The 23,097-nt window shown below is 39.1% G+C and overlaps 1 protein-coding gene across 2 annotated transcripts in view; it reads left to right on the forward strand.

Annotated features, from left to right (window-relative positions):
* Nucleotides 1-17,348, forward strand: part of MAP3K7CL (MAP3K7 C-terminal like) — a 38,697-nt gene extending 21,349 nt beyond the window's left edge. For both annotated transcript variants that reach the window (XM_042456136.1, XM_042456137.1), the window contains 2 exons: nt 11,381-11,496; nt 14,890-17,348. In XM_042456136.1, coding sequence (XP_042312070.1) covers nt 11,381-11,496; nt 14,890-15,070 — 297 coding nt within the window. In that variant the 3' untranslated portion in view covers nt 15,071-17,348. The remainder of the gene's footprint in view (nt 1-11,380; nt 11,497-14,889) is intronic.
* Nucleotides 17,349-23,097: the final 5,749 nt, after the last annotated feature.

Genomic DNA, 23,097 nt, shown 5'->3' on the forward strand with positions numbered 1-23,097 from the left:
CAATGTAAATAGTCTCAAGGTGAATAAATTGGCCCTTATTTAACCCAGTGCTCTGTGTGTGGTCTACTTCTTCCACAGTAGGATATCAATTGCAGTCTGTTTTACCTAATACATCCAGATAGCGACAGCAAAACAATACTACTATTACAACACATGTACATACCTTCCAGTTCTCCGGATGTGGAAGGGATAGTTCTTTGACTAATCTTGTCACCCCACATTTTCCAGCTGCTTTTAAAATGTTACAGTTTCTGCTTCCCCTTCCTGCTTTTCCCTTATCCACAGCTTACTTCAACTGAGTCCAAACTGCAAAAATAGTTGGTACTCAATTAGCTCAGTGGGGAGGAAAGGGTGGAATCTTGTCCTTCCCAGTAGACTCAGGCAAAAGCAAACTACTGCACCCTTTCCTAGCATGTGTGCCTCCTCATTAATAACTTTTGCCATCTTGACCACACTCTGGCCTGTTACAGACTGCCAAAATAAAGCTGCTTCGGGTCTCTTAGGAGGTATGCTGTTTAAATGATGCATGGGTCCTAAGAGTCCGGAGGTCGTGCCAAAGCCACACTCCATTCCTAAGCACTGGTGTGCAGCTTTGGTGCAGCTTCCGGATTCTTAGGATGCATGCATCATTTAAACAATATACCTCCAAAGAGACCCGAAGCAGCTTTATTTTGGCAGTCTGTAACAGGCCTCTGATGTTGCTTGGCCACATGTGTCCCAATTTTGATCTGTGAAATGTTGGATGCTACACAATATACAGTTCTGGCACAAGACATTTGGCACAGTCTTTGCTCAAATGTCTTGAAATCTGTGTAGGCCAGGAAAAACATGAATAGGAAGGAAAGGTACAAGGGTAAAGTTAAAGCCCAAATACCATCCTGCATTCACAGTTTCATTCTCAAGCTACCAAAGTGAAATGTGGATTTCAGCAATTTTCTCATGGGGTGGAGGAAATTCTTGAAGTGTTTGGGGGTGGATGGCTGAGGCTAATCAAGCAGTGGCATGAATTTTCCCCTCAGTTAGAAATCTTTCCTAAACTTAGCTATGATGCTATTGCTTGTGGCAGCAACAGAGCTATAACAATTGGCAGCAGGCAGGGTTAGCCAGTCAAATGACCCAAATGTTCTGTCTTAGGCATCTTTCCAACAAACCACCAGTGTGACGGAATGGCTCACATTGGCTGCCAATTTTGTAACTTCATCACTGTCTGTGGCAATACATAAACTAATGACTTTATCACACTGGTCTTGAAATCTGGGATTAGAGTGGGACACTAGTGTCTGTGGCCATACCTTATCACTTGACACAATGAAGTTTATCGTACTGTTCCCCCTGGGTCTGTTCTGAGAATGGAACGGAAGGAGCAGGAACGAGTGCGGAACGAGTGGGGGACGGATTTTACCGCACACTCCAGTCCCTCATTCATTCCATTTTTAATCCATTCCAGAGGGGGGAATTTTTGAGAACTGTTCAGAACAGTTCTCAAAAAGCATTTCCTCTGGAACGGAATGGGAACAGAAGAGAGGGGGAACGGAACGATTGAGGGACTGGAGTGTGCAGTAAAATCTGTCCACCACTCGTTCCGTTTCCTGCCGGGCCATTCTGAGAACGGCCCACAAGCCCAGTGTGATAAACTTCTCTGTCTGTCCAGTACCTATTCTGTAGTCCATCCACTCTTTTAGTGCTCCTTTTTATTGACAGGCAAAACATGTCAATGCCTCTTGCAATAGGACCTCCTCTCAAACTTTAAGTTACTTTTAACTCTTTCCACAGAAGGCCCCTAGGTACTGATATTTGCTCTACATTTATCTTATTAACACTATTTTGAAATGTATACGGGCCAGAGTCCCACAGACCAGTGTAATGTTTGGGTGGTGTGCTTGCTTTTCTTTATAGTTTATAGAAATCACTCAGATAGCAACATCTACTGTAAAAAAAAAAAAAGAAGAGTAACTTTATTAAATAACATTAAATAACATAGTATCTTATGTAGGTTACTTCAATCTTAAGAGTTTATAGCTTGGTTTATTAATTTGTCTTAACTCTCCTGGTTTAAATTTCATTTCTGCATCCTGCCGCTGAATTTGCCGCCTGAATACAATTTTCCGGCTTAAGAAAATGGCTGCTGGAGTGCTCCTGGAAGCGAGGATGTACCTGGGATATATTCAGGTGGCAAAAACCTTCTAATAAGATCAAAATGTAGCCCAAATTGAAATTTAAACTGGGAGAGGTAAGTCAAATTAATAAATCAAGTGATAAGATCATTAGTGTGGTTACATTAATAACAATAATTGCAGGCTATTAAATACTCTGTACCTTACTTTCTCCCTCTCAGTAGGAATACTGACCAGTCTTGTCTAGTCTAACTGAATCACAGTCACCTCTGGACTAAACTGAACTGAACTCCTTCTCTTGTCAGAATCCTAATCTGGTTTTAACTGAAAACTCCTTGTCTCCTCCTCAGACACACACACTGGCTTTTATAAATAAATATTGTATGGGTTTTTAATGCTAATTATATATTGTTTTAACTGTTTGTAGCCTTATTTGTTTTTGTTTTTTAAATTGTAGTAAAGTTTTTAAAGTGTTTTTATTTTGTGAGCCACTTTGGGTCCCTTTCTGGGAGAAAGGCGGCATAAAAATGAAATATGAAATAAATAAATAAATTATAAATTCCCATGCAACCAGATCTACCACCAAGCCAGGTCTGCCTAACAACTTTGTCACACACCTCAATTGTGCTGCTTTTTCACTGTTGAAAGCATGTGATAAGTTCCTTCTGAAGCAGTTCCTATATGCAGGCGGTCACCTAGTGCGAGTGATCAGTCACGTAGTTTTGCTCCTCTCCTGTTCTCCCCCCTCACTTTCCAAAGCAGGCTGTTTTTTTTCCTTTAAAAATGTATTTTCTTTTTTTTCTTTGTTTTTTACTTACTGGACTGCCATGATTGCACTAAAAATTAAAATTAATAAAAATAAATACAGACTGAAAAGCATGCTGGGATGAGATTAGGGCAGGAAGGTAAGGCTATGGAGGCTGGTGTGAGGAAGGCAGAGGCTGGGACAGACCTTCACACTTTTGAAGATCTGTGTGATAATAATTGTCCCCAACCTGCTACATTTGCATTTGTGAGACTAACAGGATTCTGGTGCCTTATGAATCTGGTATGATGCAGTCCTAAATCTGAACATTTTTGTTGGAATAAAAAGAATGTAATGGGTGCCTTCCTGGCACGTTCAGGCTTTTTCCCCCCTGCAGCAATATGCATGTTTTTCATCTTGCCTTTCTTATCAGTCCTTCCAAAAAAACTCTCTGAGAAATGTTCAGGTTATCTATCCTGAACTGACAAAGCCAATTTCTCAGCTGTTTCATCCACTTCAAAAGGGACTATTCTGGGGCAAGATGTACAGTAATCCTGGCAGTTGAGGGAGAGATGAAGGGATTTGGAGTTACAGCCATTTTATTTTTCCTAGAAAGTCCCTTTCTTAGAGGCTTTTTTTTTTTAATTCTGGGAAATTCAAAATAGCTGCTTCCTTTGCTACTCACTATGGGCTGCCATTATGCTGAACTGCAGTTGAATACAGTATAGAAGAACCCACCATTTTATAGTGTGTCAGATTTGTTGCTCCAGCAACAAGTCACTTTGAGATGTGCAACAGATTAAAATAACTTTCAAAGAAGGGGCAGTGATTTTAACAAGTAAGCTTGTTAAAAATATAAAGTGATGGTTTGTAGCCTTATTTTAAAACCTGGATTACTAAAGATTAAAAATTTTATGTGTCTTCTTTTTTTGTCTATATGTATATATTGCAAAAACTCTTCAGAGATGATTTACTTTATAGCAAAAAGATGACCCCTGGTTCGTTGGTGGAGTTTAGGCAGGCATATGAGATTGACAGTTCAGTCAGAAGCTAGACCCACTGAATCCAATGGGACTTATTCTCAAACTATTATACTAAAACATCAACGAAATGATGAGAAGAAACACATTTGATGGAGAAGCCATTTCATGAAATCATTTCTCCTTGATATTTGGGGGAAAATTTATGAACATTTGGTCAAATCATTCTCTGCATCCCCAGCCCTCACACTAGGAAAATTCAAAATCCAGTGCTTGGAAAAGTTACTTTTTGGGGTGACATTTCCTAGAGGTCAGGATCATATGTGTGATATGTGGCAATGTAACCTTAAGTTATACTGCTTGTATTATGAAGAACTTTGTGCAAGGAGATATCCACTAGTTTTTTGCGCATATCAAAGGTACATTCAGCCGGTTTTTCCTACTCCAGTGACTGTGATATTTCCTGCAACAATGTTCAAATTTGGAAAATTTTACAATTGTGATTCAATGCAGCCATTATGTTGTGCCTAGTGACTTCATGTAGACAGTATCTTGTTTGACTTCAGGCATTAAGAAATTTGGGTGATTTTTAAAATGATGATTTGGGCAGAAAAAAAATACATAATTTGAACATGCAGTTGCTGGCTGTAGATGAGAAATACAAATACATGGAAGATCTCAGTATAATGAGATACATTTTAGCTCTCTAAATATATGTTTGGAGCAGAAACTACTTATATACTAGGTGTATGCTGAATTATTTTACTTTTTAAAAAATGGTGTAAGCTTGAAAAATTTGGGCTCTCCTATTATTTTTTTAAAAGACAACAACACATTTTATTTAGCTGTATTTTACTGTGGAAAAACCACCTTATCATGCCCATATTTGCTATGAAAACAAAACGAATTTAACAAGACAAAATGTAGAACATGAAGCATTCAGTTCCAGGAATTAAAGGATGAAGCAATTTAGCATCTCACCATAGTAATTCTAATATTCCTCAAACACCAATAAAGTTGTCTGAGTATGTGTTTTAGGAGTTTTACCTATTCTAGGAGTAGGATTTGGCACCTTGGAGAGCTCTTTTAAGGTTTGGATTAAAACCCAGAACAGACAATGCCCTGCTAACATCTATTCCACCACCTACCTCTGTCTCTATTAATTGGGCTGATCTCTGTTTAAAGCCATTCACATTGATGGTCATAATCACTACATCTTATGGCACTGAATCTCATAGTTTAACTATAACCTGACTAAAGGAGTGTTTCCTTTTATAGTCCAGAATTTCTTATCATTTAGTCTGCATCCACAACACAGAAATAACCCAGTCAATTGCCATGGTTCTGTGCTATGGAATTCCAAGATTTTCTCCATACTCTACATAATCGTATATACCTCTACCACAACTTCCCCTTTTCACCTTTTTTCTAAGCTAAAATACTGAAATGTTACCTTTTCTCATAGGTGTGTGTGGTTGAGTGTGTGTGTGTTTCCTTTTGGTTGTCTAGTATTATGGGTTTTGAAATTGATAAGTTCTCAAGACCATACCCAGTTTCAGCCTTTTTCCTTTCCAATTCTTTTTGGTATCCCCTTTCTGCACACTTTCAAGCCCTACAATATATATTGATCTTTCTTGAGTGACACAAGAGCACACTAATGATTGTACTGGGTGACACATTTGAATCATGGTGACACATTTGAACACAACCATGAAACCTATTAAATGATTGTGGTGAAATACTTGTCAATTAATTTAGCTTCATAGGCTGTTGTGAGAATGAAGGAGGGAAGACATGTAAAAAAAAATGAAATTGTAGCCTCACACGTGAAGTAGAAAATGTCAGTTGTATCTGATTTTATTGCAAAAAAGAATTAGGAGCAGGCATCAGCCCTTTCATGTTTTTGCTCTCCCTAAGCCAACTATTTTTGGAGAGGGATTTAATTTGCCTTTCTTCTTACAGTATATATGCCACTACTGAAGGTTGGATATTGGACCATTTTTAAAATGTGGACATAAGAATGAATGTGCACTGACACTCCCTGTACAGTGACTCCAAGCACTTTCCCCCACAAATAGAGGAGTCTAAAAAGAGAGGCAGGGGCAAAAATAACTGTTTCTTTTTTATTTCAGAGGAATTCTTGTTACTTCTTGATTAAGCAAGGGATGAACTAACTTAAATCCTTTCTTTTGATTTAGGTAACTCGTGGCTGAACTTCAAGAAGTTTGCTTAATGATTTCAGGAATACCTATTTTGAACTGTCGCACACAGTTTATAGTTATGGGCAACATGTGAGCATGGGGCTTAATCTAAATTAAGATAGTGTTCAATCAACAGGACTGAAAACATCTTACCAGAATAACTTCATTAAATGTTGCCCTTGGTCAGGCAAGGAGTGGCCATGCAATAGCAAAGGTTTTATTTGAAACAAACTAGAAAAGTTGGATAAAAAATGGGAGGGATGGGTAAAATCTAGTCAGTCCTGCAGACAGACAAATGTGCTATGGTCTGTGTGCAGAGCCCTAAGATAAAATCAAAAGCTCATGCGGCAAATGGGTAAAAGAGCGGATGTGACCAATGCGTACTAGGCTATAGAACTAGATTTATAGTTCTATAGCCTAGTACACATTGGTCACATCAGCTCTTTTACCCATTTGTTGCATGAGCTTTTGATTTTATCTTAGGGCTTTGCACACAGGCTACAGCACATTTGTCTGTCTGCAGGACTGACTAGATTTTACCCATCCCTCCCATTTTTTTATCCAACTTTTCTAGTTTGTTTCTAATAAAACCTTTGCTATTGCATGACCATTGCTTTCCCCCCCTAGACTTTTGTATCCTCCCATTTTCAGTTTAAGTTTAGGGTTACAGCTTTGTGTCTTCATCAGGCAAGGAGTGGCAACATACTTTTATTTAGTGGATCTGGGCTAAAATCATGTAAACATTCATTTGGGAGTGTATCCCAAATTACCATCTGGAATTTATTCACAACCATACATGTATAGGATTGCACTGTTATAGAAGTAGGACCTCATCTGTACTGCAGAATTAATGCACTTTAACTGCTATGGCTTAGTGCCATACCACTTTAACTGCTATGGCTTAGTGCCATACCACTTTAACTGCTATGGCTTAGTGCTACAGAATCCTGGGGCTTGCAGTCTGTTACAGTAAAGCACTCTGACAGATAAATGTCTCACAAAATTACAAATCCCATAATTCCATAGAGCAATAGCAGTTAAAACAGTGTCAAACTGCATTACAGTCAACCCTTCATATTTATCTTTATCCAAGGATTCAACCATCCCCAGCTTGAAAATATTCCAAAAAGATATAAATTCCAAAAAGTAAATCTTGAATTTGGTATTTTATATAATGGACACCATTTCACTACACTATTGTTTTTAATGGGACTTGAGTTTCCATGGATTTTGGTATCTATGGCAGAGGTGGGTGCTGGAACCCAACCCCAGAAGACACCAACGATTCACTATATTTCTGCAGTGCAGTTTAGGCCTAGATTGTTCAAAATCCTTTCCACAACCTGCACCCATGAAAGTAGTACAATTCCTCCACCCTTATCTCTTTGTAGACAACTGAAGGTTCTTTGCCTTGTTCTTGTCAATCTCGCTAGAAACCTTAGAGTTCACCATTTTGGTCACCTGAGCTCACAAAGTTCTGAATAATCATATTGTTTCTTTAGGCAGGTCAACATTAGCATTCCCCAAAGAATGTCTTAAGCTATAGACTTACAGGGAAAGGTATCATGGAAGTTATCATCAGCTTTTGTTGCAAATAACAGTTCTTTCCAAATATGTTTAAGTATACTTCCTTTTACCATTTGTTGTTGTTGTTGTCATCTGCATTCAAGTTGTTTCCAACTTACAATGACTCTTAAGACAAACCTGTCATAGGTTTTCTGGGGTAAGAGTGTGTGACTCACCCAAGGTCACCATGGCTGAGTGGGGAATTGAACCCTGATCACCAGAGTTGTAGTCCAGTGCTCAAACCAGTACACCATGCTAGTGGATTTTTAAATGTCTGTATCTATCATGTCCACTAAGAGGCCTGTAGTCCTGTCATGGAAGCCCTCCATATTACAAAGGATTCTGCAGAATATTACTACACTTAACTCACATAGAGGCTTCCTTGTTGTTCTGCATGACTTTGCAATGTGCCATATATGAACAACAACTTAGAAATGTCACTCTATAACCCTACCCCAAATCCTCCAGCCAACAAGACCAATGCATGCTGGCTGTAGGATTCTGAAAGCTATAATCTGCCAAAGTAGCTATTCCCAGCTGTGAAGCGCACAATACACCCAATTCACCCTTGCATTTGGACATTGCAGGATAAGATCATTAGTGGAGGCCAAGTGTCCTTAATGGGTGGCTTGTCCACTATTATTGACCCTCAGGAACTGCTGAGAAGCATAGATATCCCTCTTTTCCCTGACCACGATTTAGAACACTGCACTTTTGTCACTCTTGTGGGTATATAGCACTTTTTCTCAGTCTGAATAAATGGACCCTTCTCTATTTCTCCCCCAAAGCATGGACAAAACTTATTGAAAATAATTACTCCAATGTAAGTTTCATTTCCTGCAGACAGGGCAAATGTGTTAGGAGGTTGCTAGCAATTGCAGTATTTGTTTCTGTAGTTCTGGGGGTGTTGTGTGTGTGTGTGTGTGTGTGTGTGCGTGCGTGCAAACAAAACCTAAATGTAGCCCTGGGCTATTTTCTTGCAATTCCTGGTAGCATCTGCAACAGTTTATTTCCACCTTAAATGGATTTATTTTTAATTCCAAGAAATATTGGAACAAAACTGTCTTCTGCTTTTTTGTTTTTATTCAATCTGAATAAAAGCTGTGGCACGGTACAGACCACAACCGCCCCTTTTCTCACCGGATTGGGGCCAGGGCAGCCTCACCGGCAGCCCTGTGGCCCCAATCCGCTGTTGTTCTGGCGTGGAAAAGGGTTATCCTTGGGACTTCATGCCCCTGGACACCCCAGGAGCCATGAGGAGAAAGGGGCAGCCCCTTTCTCCTCAGGATCGTTCCTGCGGCCATGTGGTTGCCAGAGGAACAATCTGCTCCCAAAAAGGAGCGCGATAAGCACCCTCCAGTGGTGAGGAGACATCACACGCTTGCCATGCCTTTTGGACACAGTGCGTGCATGACAACATCATCATGAGCCCTGTGTGGATGGCACTGCATAACAATGGCACCATCCACACGAATTAGGGTTAGGGAGTGTGCGGTTGGTGTATTTAAATTATCTGTATTTTTTATTTTACTGTAACCCGACCAGATTCCTTGTGATTGGGTGGGATATAAATAATAATAATAATAATTATTATTATTATTATTATTGGTGTGCGCTCCCTAACCCTATAATTGGCGCAAGTATGCCGCTTTATGGCGGTCTGTACCGCGCCTAATTTACATTAAGATTATAACATAGTAAGAGATAATATGCACTGCAACCTATATCCAACTACAACAAGCCCCACTGAATATAAGATGTCTTACTTCTGAGTTGACCCAGATAGGATTACACTGAAAATGAATTTTTGAAAAGAAATGAACTTTATGTCAAAGGAAGGAAGACATCTGCAAATGTCCAGAGAATTAATGAGTGGGGATATAACAGATGTAGTTGGGGAAGGGGCTGAGGACAATACCACCCTCAATAAAAATTCTGCCCTCCCCAATGAAAAAACAACAATCCTCCTTTGCCCAAATGGCTAGCATTGCAGTAACTTAAGACTTCAACTGAACATTTAGAAATATATTTTAGTCATCCAATGAAAAGAGGCAGACAAAGTGACCATGACTGTTGCATAACAAGGGTGAAGCACAAAGGCATGACATTTCTGGTGGTAGGCTACCATTGAACATTGACGTATGCAAAAGAGGGAGCCATGGTGGGGCAAAAAATCCCAACAGTGCAACAGGTGCATGCTCTCATTGGCACTCAGCCACATTGCATGGTGCCTTGTCATGCAAGGGGAACCTCTATTATGCAATGGGATGCCTTGTACTGTATCCTGGAGCTCATTGTCACATTTATTTGACATGGCTTTGTTGCATGACACGGATATATCTCTGGCATAATTAAATTACAAATCATAGGCAATGATGCAGGCTCTGAGTCAGTGTATTGTAACGTGGTTGTGATATGCAATAAGAGCCTTAATATTTTTAACATATTTTTCACAGGATGAAATATTTTTCATCTACAGATGTGATATTTCATTTATATATCACTGTTACTGAAATAAACATAGGAGTTTATCAGACGGGGAAAACCTGTGCAGATACAAGGGTTTAAATCAGAGGGGGGAAAACCACAAAAGTGGGTTAATTTTCACATGACGTTGTTGTTAAAGTGGTGTTAACGCTAATGGGAAGTAGAGGAAAAGTAGACAAAGGCCGCTCCTTTTTACTTTTGGAAAATCCCAAAAGTAAAAAGCAATGGCTTTTGTCTACTTTCCATTTGGGTTAACACCAGTTTAACAATGACGTGTGTGAAAATCAACCCGCTTTTGCATTTTTTTCAGATTTTAAATCCCGTTTTTGCAGGGACTTCCCCCATGTGATAAACTCCATAGATAGCCATTCTTGTTTATTTGCTGAAGAGACTGATTTTTAACAGGCCCTCCCCACCAGACAAATAAAAAGGATATAAATCTTCACTAATTTCATTAAGAATGAATAGTTTAAAAAGTTTTCTCCCCACTGAGATAAATAGTTTTTTTTAAAAATGTTTTTCAATTATTTATCACACTATGGGACTTTTTTGTTGGGGGGGAACTGTATGTAAAAAGCCTTGATTTTGCATTAAAAAGTGGTGTGTGTGTGTGTGCGTGCGCGCAACAATGAAATTTTTATGAAAAAGCCCCCAAATGAGAAAAAATTCTCAGTGTGAGGTAACAATTTTCTCAGTGAAAGGTCTTGATACCTTTTTTCATCAACAATGAGAAACTACAGTAATATTCTTTACATTGCTAACCCCTATCCATCCTCATTTATTTCCAACTAACGTTTTTCCTCTTCTCAAAATATGAATTCATCTTAATTTTGTGTTGAACAGCAACCCTTGTATCACAGTTATCATGTGTGATTCTAAATGGAGAAGAACAACATCCTTTTGAGAAAACAGAATGGGTATAGCACAGAGCTGTCATTGCTATGCTCAACATTTCCACTTTGGTGATAGGCTTTCTTGGATAGGTAAATAGCCTTGTTAAAATACAACTTTTTAATAAAAACTCTTCTTTTACAAGAAATGTTGCCTTGCAAATAGTGAAGGACAATTATGAAGGTTTCTGGAAAGAAGACAATTTCATGTTACTTTGCATAGAGGGAAATCTTTGCCTTTTCTTTTGTAACATATTATTTTCATTGAGATAATGTTCCAGCTTGTCTAACAAAAGAAATAATTATGTTAAAATGTTGGTCTCGATTTAAATTCTATTTCTATGTATTCATCTTGAATGTAAAGTACCTTAGACTATTTCCCCCTTTGTTTATGAAGCCCCTGCCTCCTTGCCATGATTCAAAAGAATCTATGCAGGTGTTCAAACAGCATTGCCAAATTGCAGAAGAATACTATGAAGTCAAAAAGGAAATTGCACTGCTTGAAGAAAGGAAGTAAGTGAGTTATTCCTTCTGTGTCCTTTCTAACTGTTGTTTGTCACATACACAGATAAATAATACCTGCACGAAGAAGCCATCCTCCCATATCTAATGAAAGATTAATTCTGCTTTTCAAATATGTTTGTGTGCATATATATAGTGGATGGCTTTTTTTCCCTTATAAAATGTGCTACTTCCCCATTTTTCCTGATTTTGATGCAAGCATCTCTCCTGATTTTTATTTACCATACTTTTGATCTTGGAAGGACTTTAGAAAGCTAGATAAATACAGTGGTGCCTCGGGTTACGAAATTAATTCGTTCCGCGGCACCGTTCGTAACCCGAAAAGCCTTCGTAAGCCGAATTGCCATAGGCGCTAATGGGGAAAAGCCGCGGTTCCTTTTAAAATAGCGCCGAAGTTTTTTCGTAACCCGAAAAAACATTCGTAACCCGGAACAATTATTTCCAATGGCATTTTTTCGTATCCCGAAAAATTCGTAACCTGGGTATTTCGTATCCCGAGGTACCACTGTATTAGGATTCAGGGAAGTAAAGAGTATATTCCAAAACAATAAACTAAATAACTTGAATTTATAGAGGTATTTTTAGGCAGAAGGAAAGTGTGGTAAACACTTTTTTAAAAACTTGGAAAACTTAGGGGTGAAACACACAACCAATAAAGAGTGGCCTCTGGTAGTGATCACAGTGACCGCGCACGGCCCACTCCCAAAGTGAGCTGCCACCATGAGCCGGATTTAATTGGCTCCTTTTTGTGGTGGCTTTAGGCTGTCTTTGACGGCCTTGGAGTGGCTTCCAGAAACTTTGGGGGCATGCGTCATGTAAACACCACTCTCCCAAAGTGGCTGGAAGCTGCTTTATTTGGCCCATGTGTTTTGGGCCCAAAACATTCCACTGAATTGCTATCATTTCCAGACTCCTATCCCATATTCACAATTCCTTTCCCTAAACCGTTGCAGGCTTGGCTATGATTCACCCATAAATCAATGCATATCTATGGATCATCCTTCTTGGTCTAATCCATCCCCTTAAAAACTTTGAGTTCTATATCTTTTCTCCTGTAAGGAACCACATCCCCCACGCATCTGTACATCTGTGCCAAGTAATTATCTTCACTGTAAACCACCATCAAGGTTCTTTCTCAACACTACACCTTTGATCATTCCCCAAATCTACAGTACACATGTTCTACAATTTCAAAAAAATGCCTCCTATATTGCTACATTAATAACTAATTATCCAATCATACACACAACTAATGGCAGATTTAATCAGATTCTAACATGGAGGTGTAAACACATGGGAGACAGGTATGATTATTTAACTGAATAAACAAACTGGGTTTTCTTCAGCTGGGGAATAAGGGAAAAGTGTATAATGGGACTGCCGAGGAATTTACCCTAAATAACCATGGCTACCACTCATGCTACTATAGATTGTAAGCATGTTGGAAGCCATTGCAATCATTTTCTGGTATGAATTTCAACCTAAAGCTCTCAAGCCGGAAATTTCACACCATGGATGCCTCTAAACTATACAAATAATACAGTTTGACACCAATTTAAGTGCTGTAACTACACCCTATGGAATCCTAGGATTTGTAGTTTTAACAAAGTTTTTAGCTTTGTCTGCCAGTGTGTGCTGGTGCCTCACAAAACTAGTAAACCAGGAGTCTGTGGGATGGAACCTTGGTAGTTAAAGTGGTGTCAAAACTGCATTATTTCTACAGTGTAGATACATCTCGTGTTGACATAACAAGATCATCCTGAGTGATAAACCTTTGCATGAGCTAAGCCACAATCTCTTCAGAAGGATCCTCAGTGTTAGGGGTCATTTAATGAGCCATAAACCGGAGGGCCATTGCTCATGTCAGTGAAAGGTAAAGGATCTCTGAGTGTTAAGGAGTCTCAGGCAAAGAAATGAGGAACATCTCATTGGCTGAAATCTAGCTGCCTGAGGTTTGGACATATCAGGGCATTTCTTTAATTGCATGACACTGGGAAATATAATCCATTGGGACAATATTCACAACAGCAAACACTTGAATTCCTTCTGGATATTATAGTTATACAAAGCTTTCACCAGGCTGTGTTTGATTAATGTAAATGTTGTTTTTAAATAAAACCAAACTGCATTCTTTAATTTTGCACGATGCAGCATCAAAGGAGTGCCTTCAAGCCATGGCATCATGGCTAGTGCACTCTGGAAAGGCTGGATCGGGGCCACAGTGTGCATTTGCCACAGCCCCAATCTGGCATACCTGCAGGCCGCCCCTTAGGGGTGGTCTGCACAGCCCCTCAGGCACTTTTGAGTATTTGTTTCTTAAGATACAGTATATTTACTTGCTTTTTCTCATTTGTTTGCTTCAAGTCTGGCTTGTCCTGGGGTGTGTTTATAGCTTAGCTAAAATTCCACCATACACCTTTGGTAAATTGCACATGCAACAGCCATTACTATTGTGATCATGAGGAGGACCTGAATGGTCACTCTGTAGCAATTCTTGTTATGACAAATATCTTGACGGCAGTTGGTTATGTCCAGCTGGCTCAAAGCATAACCCCAGTTCTTTAATCAGAGTTCATGTAAACACAGTCCTAAATGTTTAACTTTGTTTTCCTATAAGTTTATTAAGAACTGCAGATTCACTGTGTGATTGTCCAGATCTATCAGTATCTGTCACACTATTAATTTATCACCATAAAGTTTATGAGCATTTGGTTTTGGTCTTCTATGTCACTGGTAAAAATAGAATAGACTCTAGAGCTACTCGTTCCTACTCCACCTACTCTGTGATTATTTTCCAATAATAGCAAATAGTTTGGTTGAATTATTATGGGTATGCAGCAGGGCTGAATAAAGCTACCAAAACAAAAGTGTACTCCTAGAAAGATGACTGTAAAGTCTGGGCTATACAGTGAATGCAAAGAACCTGCTCTTTCTCTTCCAACTTCACCTGACCCTCCTTTACCAAAATGTATGTAATACACTTGGTGAGATTTGCCTCCCATCCAATCAGTTCTACATCTCTTAGGCAGGATACAGACTGCCCCTTTCCCTGACAGATCGGGGCCTCAGTGGCTCCAGAGGGCCTGATCCGCCGCTTCTCCAAGCCTCGGCCTGGAAAGGGGTGTCCTTGGGGCTTCAAGATTTGCCTGCCTTTGCTGGATTCCTTGCACTGGAAAGACCTGCTCCTTTCTGTGAACCACCCCCACCCAATCCAGAAGACTCTCCACTTTGCTCTTTTAGGAAAGTTCACAGAATAGCATGAATGCATTTCCCCTTTTGCTCCTGGTTTTTTAGATCTAAGCTGAAGTATCCATGTGCCATCCATCTATGGCACTACCCTGGAACATTAAATGGTACCTTTAACCTTTATCATTTCTTTTTCAGAAGGGATCTGATCATTAGGCTAGATCAAGCTGAGAAAGAAAGCATGGATGCTGCTCGGCTAACAAAAGAGTATGCAGACCTGACAGAAGAGAACCGGACATTGAAGTTAGCCCAGACACAATGTGTTGAACAGCTGGAGAAGCTCAGAATACAGTATCAAAAAAGACAGGGATCATCATAACTTTGAATGAAACTGTCTGGGTCAATACAAATCTAGGGTCTTTTTTTATGTCAGGCAATATTTTCCTTCCCTCCTTCAAAGGTTCCCTGAAATAGGCTGGAACACTTTCCTCACCGAATATGTACATGTCTAAATTTGATTTAGTGCTTGCCAGCCGCTAGCTTAATATGGATATTGTATGTGTTATATAATGGATATTTTATTTTGGGTAACATTGTCTATCCCCATTATACACTGAAATGAATCAGATTTCTTTTCTAAATGTATTTCTTAAGATTAAAGAAGATTCAAGCACACTCAAAAGCAATATTAATAGTCTCTGTGTTGTGAGGGATAGGACCATATTAAATCACACAGAAGGAGCTTCATTAATGCAGGAAACATTGGAGCACACCTTTGCTTTTTTCCTAAATCTGAAGCCATTACAGGAAAAATGTTAGCTTACTTATCTGGCATTATATTACAAAGGACCATCATCCACTAAAGAACATTTGAAAACTAGTCACATTGCACCTGGATCAATTTCTTTCCCAGGGCTGTAAACTTATTGTACACACCTTTCTTGGAAGTACCGTAAGTCCCTTTGTATACCTGAGTGTGCTTGTGTAGGCTTTCACATCAATTGGCAATTATTTTGTATAACTATAATATACTAAGTAGACAGTGATATTTCACTTGCTCTAAAATGAGCTTGTTTAAGATTATGGCCTGGCATCACAATCTTTCCAAAGCAGGGGGGAAGTTCTGTTGCTATTTCAGCATCATGATTTGCTTCCTAATGGAAGAGTGTGCAGAACCATAACCTTAAGATGCTATTGGAAGAAAATTCTGTTGAAATCCTGCCCTTTCCTGTACAAGAAATATTTCTGTTGATTAGTCAGTGTGCACAGACTTTTAGCTGTGGTTCCATGCAACAAACAGGATGTGTAAAAGCTGGTGCCACACATAAAGGTCAGCACCATTTGGTTTTTCGCATAGGATTTTGGCTCCAACATATTGAGGATTCATTCATTCATTCACTTAATTTATACTCTGCCTTTTTCCCACTATGAGATCCAAGGTGGATTACAATAAATTAAAATATAAATTAGCTTAAATGTTATATTACAATTTTAAAAACAACAACAACTATTAAACAAAAAATACAATTAAAATCAGACAGTTAAGAACAGTTTAAATACACCAAAAATATAATGAAAACCCGTATAAGATAAGGATATAGCACACCACTTTCAACATTGTTCTAACATTAAATATCAATCAAAGGCTTGCCTAAATAAATAGATCTTAGCCTGCCAGATGAGTATCATAGTCGTGCTAGAGGCACTTTGGGGCTGACTTTTCTGAACCACTCTAGTACAGCTATAAAAGTCAGCATGCTCGGACTAGAAGCTGGATACTCAAAGAGGCAATGGCAATCAGTCTAAGGCCAAGATCTAATAGTTACAATAGTGGTGTGTAACTCTACCTGTATACCTATTTATAGGGCCAACAGGCAATGACATCTTCTCCTTGGGTATAAAAAGGCAGGTGGAGTCAGCCCCTGGCCACTGACTGGCCACAACAGTACATTCAGGAGCCATTGAGCTGCCCTTCAACACCTGGAGGAGGAAAAGAAGTAGCATTCCACCCCTAAGAAGAATCCTGAATACACTTAATGAAATCAATGAATGGATTCAGCTTATATGTTGAAGTTTATTTCTAAGTATAGGTGGTTAGAATCAGTTGTTTAAATTCAGATGTGGAATTCCTAATATGGTAAATTATTAAGGGTGTATATACACTGTAGTTATAATGCAGTTTGATACAACTTTAAGTGCCATGGCCCCATCCTACAGACTTCTGGGGTTTGTAGTTCTGTGAGGCATTAGCACTCTTTGGCAGATGCAGCTAAAGACCTTGTAAAACTACAAATCCTAGGATTCCATAGAAATGAGCCACTTCAGTTAGAGTCAACTACATCATTTCTACAGTGAAGAACCCTAGGATTATATGACTACCAGTCCCAAACACATCACTTGAAAGTCACTGGCTTTCTTTTTGGGTTATCTGTTTAGGTTGTGGTATAAAAATAGGATTGTCCTACATACTATATCCCCAGTTTGATTAATTTTCCATGGAGCAATTGCTGAGCAAAGAAGACTAACAAAAATATGATGTACTTCACCCTTTCCTCTACTGGTGATAGCTATGTTTTCCTAAATCTGCTGAAAACTTTGTTATACATCCATTTCTATTCAAACAGGTTTTTTTCATTAAAAGACAACTGAAAAAGTTATTTTGTTGCTGAATTTCCTTTATTTGCCAAAAATTTAAACTTCTGTCAATAGGTTCTTGGTTTCGCTTAAAATGTATAATTCACTTATATATGTTATTAAAATTATAAATATCCAGAAATTGTTATGGCTTTTGTAGCCAAATGCACTCCAACCTAGCTAATGTTAGCTGTTGAGTCCCCGTGAAATCAATAGAGCATTCACTATAATTGACTTTAACCCCATTGATTTAAATGAAACTTAAACTTGCCTTTTAGATTAGGATAGGAGATGAGTAAATTTTAGCTTTTCAGCTGTTTTGCTCACAGTCCCTTACCAGGTGGGGTTGATGGGAATTGTAGGCCCAAACATTCGGATATACAAATGCCCCCAGATAGCCCTGGATGGGGCTTAACTGTGCAATAACCAGTCTTTTACCCATTCTGGTGGGTAATATTCTTGCAAGGAATTAGTGTGATCCAAACTACATCCCATGGGGGAAAAACAGCGAATGGTTGCCCTTGCTCTGCTTTTTTCGTTGTAACAGTTTTTCAACTTCACTTTCTCTGATCAGCTGAGCTTCTCTCTTTTTTTTCTCCCTGAAGAGCATGCACTGTGCATGCTCATTCATCAGGTTCTACACTTAACCTAAGTCATCATTCCAGGATAGCCTTTTTCTCAAGCCAGTTTTGGCACACTGTGGGTGCATCCAGACTTACTGAAAAGTTCCAGGTTTCGTTATTTTGTTTGTGTGTGTGTGATTTTATATTGGGTTGAAGTAAACCAACTTGGGAAGCTGATATAAAAAGACTCTCATCATACTGGGAGACAATAGAAAATATTTTGGGATAAATAAAACATGTATGGATTTCGAGAAATAAAATCAGAAAAAACAAGAACAAAATCTGAGACTTTCTGATATAAAAAGATATAATTAGCCTGCTTGCACCTTGAATTTATATAAATCATAAATCATACACAAGTACAACTAGACAAATTCAGCAATCTTGACAAGAAAAGAAATAAAGGCTCACAATTCCAAAATAAAGAAGCACAAATGCAACCAAGAAATGTTTGTCCTGTGACAGCAGCCCTGTCTGTTGTTGTTATGTGACATCATTTCTGACTTATAGAGACATCCTCCCAGGGTTTTCTTGCCAGGATCTAGTCAGTGATTTGCCATTGCTTTCATCTTAGGCTGAAGAGAGTGTAACTTGCCCAAGGTTAGTTAGTGGGTTTCCTTGGATAAGTGGGGATTTGAACCCATGTCTCCCAGAATCCTAGTCCATTATTCAAACCATGCTGGCTTTATCTAGACTACAAAATGTGAGGCTGTGGTATCTCCCTTGCCAGGTTTATGGTGGTGAAGATACCATCTCCTTCCAGGACAGAAGATCACATTACCATGTTCAGAGGAAGAAATACAGCAGTTTTCTATCATAAGAATTATAGCTTCTCTTTCTCTAGCTTGAATTTCAATTAAAGGGAAATCTCTGTTGACAATTCCATCTCCATGTCAACACAGACGTAGGTACTATTCCAGGTCATGCTCCTACTTCAGAATGGGCACTGATTCAGCTTCTTCCAATCAGTATTACCAAGTTAGATGACACCATCAATTCCATCCATGAAATGTTCATGACCATCGATACCATGGCTATAATAGATACAGGTCCCCTTCTTGGGAATCCTGCTATTCTGAAATCCATTCTTCCACTAGTGACAGTCATTCTGGGTGCTGTGCTTGCCACTATAGGAACGAGACTCATTGACATGACCTTCCAGATTCAAGATACAGTCGGCCCTTCTTATACACGGATTTTTTATACATGGATTCAAGCATCCATGGTTCGAAAATGTTCAAAAAAAAGTATAAATTTCAAATATCAAACCTTGATTTTCCATTTTTTATAAGGGACACCATTTTGCTATGTTAATATATTTAATGGGACTTGAGCATCCATGGATTTTGTTATCCATGAGGGATCTTGGAACCAAATCCCAGCATATGACAAGGGTCCACTGTACATCATTCTGACCATACACACTCAGCTGTCCTGGCCTCCATTCAGCAAGGTTGAGCATCTGTTGACCAAAATCCTTCTGAACTGCATATCAGGAACAGGTAATGTCTCAGCCAACTCAAGCCGAGGATACTACATCCAGTACTAAAGGAAAATCCACTCCTTCTACCTCCATTGTTGCCATTACTAGCCATCCATCTTTCTTCAACATCTATGACTTCCGGGCCTAGATCTGATTCTGATTTTGAGGTCATGTTGACTATGAAGTCTTCTCTGATTGAGTTAGGCACCATGGACCCTTCCTCCCCAATTGATGATATCAAGGTGGTTGTCAATCAGATGTTCTGCATAGCCAAATGTCTTGACAACAACAACAACAACAACAACAACAACAACAATAAAGTTTATTTATATTTCTTGTCTCTCCCAAGGATCGAGGTGCGATTACATCAGTAAAAATGATACAATGATACAAAATACGATCAATAAAACACTAATACTAAGTTAACCAACATTCCTATTTGTTCTCTAAAATACAATTCATCAATTCATCAATAGTTAACAATCATAGTCAGGAGTGGAGCAATCATCATAACCTTTTACATGGAGTCTGGTGGATAAGCCCGCCGGAAGAGATCCGTTTTGAGTGTCTTCTTAAAGGCCTCTAAGGTAGTGATAAGACTAATCTCTTCTGGTAGGCTGTTCCATAATTTTGGAACCGCAGCAGTAAATGCCATATGGGAAGTTGTCATTAACCTAGTGTTATGATGTTACAATAAATACTTCCCAGATGTTCTGAGAGTGCAGGGCGGATTGTGTAGGGAGAGGTATTCCCGCAAGTAACTTGGGCCTGAGCCATATAGGGCTTTAAAGGTAATAAACAACACCTTATACTTTGCTTGGAAGCTAACTGGCAGCCAGTGAAGAGATTTCAACACTGGTGTTATATGGTCAAACCTAGATGTACCGGTAACTAATCTGGCGGCCGCATTTTGAACTAATTGAAGCTTCCAAACTTGGTATAAGGGTAGCCACAACTAGAGCGCATTACAGAAATCTAAAGGAGAGATTACCAGTGCAAGTACCATTGCTTCAAGGTCCTTTCGGTCCAGGTAGGGATGCACTCCAATTAAAGATCCAGATTTCCAGTGGATTCAATTGCAAGCAACTACTCCTGCAGCTTTACCAATAATTCCGTATGTTGCTCAAGTCATTTGGAAGTCTTGGTCGACATCATCATCCATTCCATCCACTTCCAGCAAGTTAGAGACTCTCTACAAGGTAAATGATTCAGCCATGACTCCTCTAGAGCAGTATTCAAAACCTAATTCTATCATTGTCAGTGCTGCCCAGTCAAGAGCTTCACTTTGTCTGCATTCTACACCTGTGGAGAAGGAGGGCAAGAACCTTGATGCCATAGGGAGGAAATTCTACTCTTTAGCTGCTCTCTTTTCCAAGATCTCTAACTGCTTGGCTTGTATGGAGGCCTACAACCAACCCCTTTGAATTAGGATTAAACCCTGCTGGTCTGGGGTTTTTTTTTTTTGGGGGGGGGGTGTAGCAGTTGAAAAAACGTTTAGGCCTAAATCCAATTTTTAATTCTAACTAGAATTTGAATTAGAGCTGACTCTAGATATTTGAAATCAGTGTCTTCCAAACTACCATTGATTTAATGCAGTGCTTCTCAATTATTTTCTGTCATGCCCCCCCTAGGAAGAAGAAAACATTTCGCGCCCCCCGCACGACTGTAAATAGTATCATTTGTCTATAAAATTGTTATAAGTACACCTCTGCATAACAGAGCCTTGCGCCCCCCTTTACAGAGCCTCGCGGCTGTGAGTCACACTGAATATTTCCCCTCATGACTTTTTTGGCTGATTGACAGAGAAAATTACTCTTTCAAATACAGAGTCAGCAACATTGCTATCTGTTAGCTGGAGAAATATTGTCGGGATCATTTGCAATATGTACGTACGTTAACTACACGGATCTCCTACAAAACTGACATAGGGCAACATCCAACAGGACCTCTGGCAGAACATATATTTCCACCAGCTTAGTGCTTTGCTTCAGGGAAAGATGGGCTGATGCGTCTTTCTTAGTTGGGCAAGAGCAAACAGGCAATGTTTGGATACATTGTGGGAAGTAGTAGATCTGTGTCCAGCCACCTGACACCCGGGACAAAGGCTTTACACTGGAAGCATTCTTCCACAATATCCCCAAGTACTTACAGTGGGATGATCTGGGGTTAAACCAGGTCACAGATGTTATTATTCAACTCAGACAGTCAAATGGGAGATTTATCTTCAAGTCAGACCTACAGCAAATGCAGGGTTGTAATGTACAAGGGGAAAGGTTACATACAGAAAATGCAAAACAATCTTGTATGTTATAATCCTGCATGTTGAGTTGACTATATGGGAATGTAACATCTAAAACTGCCACACACACACACACACACACACACACACACACATATATCTCCGAATGGAACACCTATGATTCAGTTACCCTAACATTTATTTTTCCCTGATGAGCAAGACCCTGATTAAGTTAGACAATTATAAATACACTATACAATGCCTGCCTTTGAGGAATATTCACAAATGGTGTGTCATATTCACAATATAAAACCGCCACGTATCAATTTAAGGTTAGGAGCAAATGCACTATCATGAAGGAGTCAGTGTCACTTCCAAATGATAGACTAAGACTGCTTTAGAAACCATGATCTGAAGCAGGCTTGCTTTAAAACACACCAAAGTATTAATCCCAATCTGATTTACACTTAATACCAAGACAGAAAAAGCACTAGTGAAGTCTTTTTTCTAGCCATGTAGGAAAAGAGAGGGGGAAATGGAATATGTGCGTCCATGGATTTGCTTAGGTTCATGCTTGCACAAGTAGAATTAAATTATGGCTTAGACTTATCTATGAGCCAGGCCATTTTCTCTGGAGATGTGGCCAAACAACATTCATGCGGATTCTAGTTTTAAATGCTATGAAAATGGGCCTTCTCATTATCAGGGCAACACACCTGAAGGATAGTCTTCCCTCCAGGTAAACAAAGGGTTAATGATATTAGGATAAATTACATTTTATTGGAGTCAATATCATGAAGAAGTTACAAGTCATGAGAGACAAGTGACCAGTGGGATGGCCAGTTTAGCAACACTATGAGATATTTCCTTTAAAAGTTATAAAAAGCCTCAGATGACCATGAGGCAAAAGAAAAACAAGACAAAAGAGCTATGCAACCCTATGGGGAGCTCAGTTGAAGCATGGCAGAGCCTCCAGACACCTAGCTCTCCTCCTCCGTGAAGGGAATATCTAACAGGGGAAGCCCATTAAAATAAAATAATATCCTGATAATTAATGGCTTCTCAATGGACAAACAGCATTGCTAATATTTTGAGACCCATTGAAAGTATTCTACGCTTCCCTTACTTCTCACAGTAATGAAAAAGTTCTTGGAACATGTTGTTTACTTGGTTTTGGTTTCCTTTGGAAGGAAGTTGCTGAGATCTTGTGGTGTGTCGCAGCATTGAGCATATTTTTGGGGTCATTACTTCCTGTTCAAATCACACTCAATCTCATTGTCCTCCGGTGATGTTATGAACTGAAACATTGTGGGTCAGTTGAATATTATAATTCCATGTAGTTATTATAAACTGCACTGTGCATGTTGCATTTACCCAGATTATTGTTATTCTGAAATGTTAAAAGTAAGATTCTGCTTTTAAAAAAT

Source organism: Sceloporus undulatus, chromosome 3 (genome assembly GCF_019175285.1).
Source record: "Sceloporus undulatus isolate JIND9_A2432 ecotype Alabama chromosome 3, SceUnd_v1.1, whole genome shotgun sequence".
Classification (NCBI taxonomy): Eukaryota; Metazoa; Chordata; class Lepidosauria; order Squamata; family Phrynosomatidae; genus Sceloporus; species Sceloporus undulatus.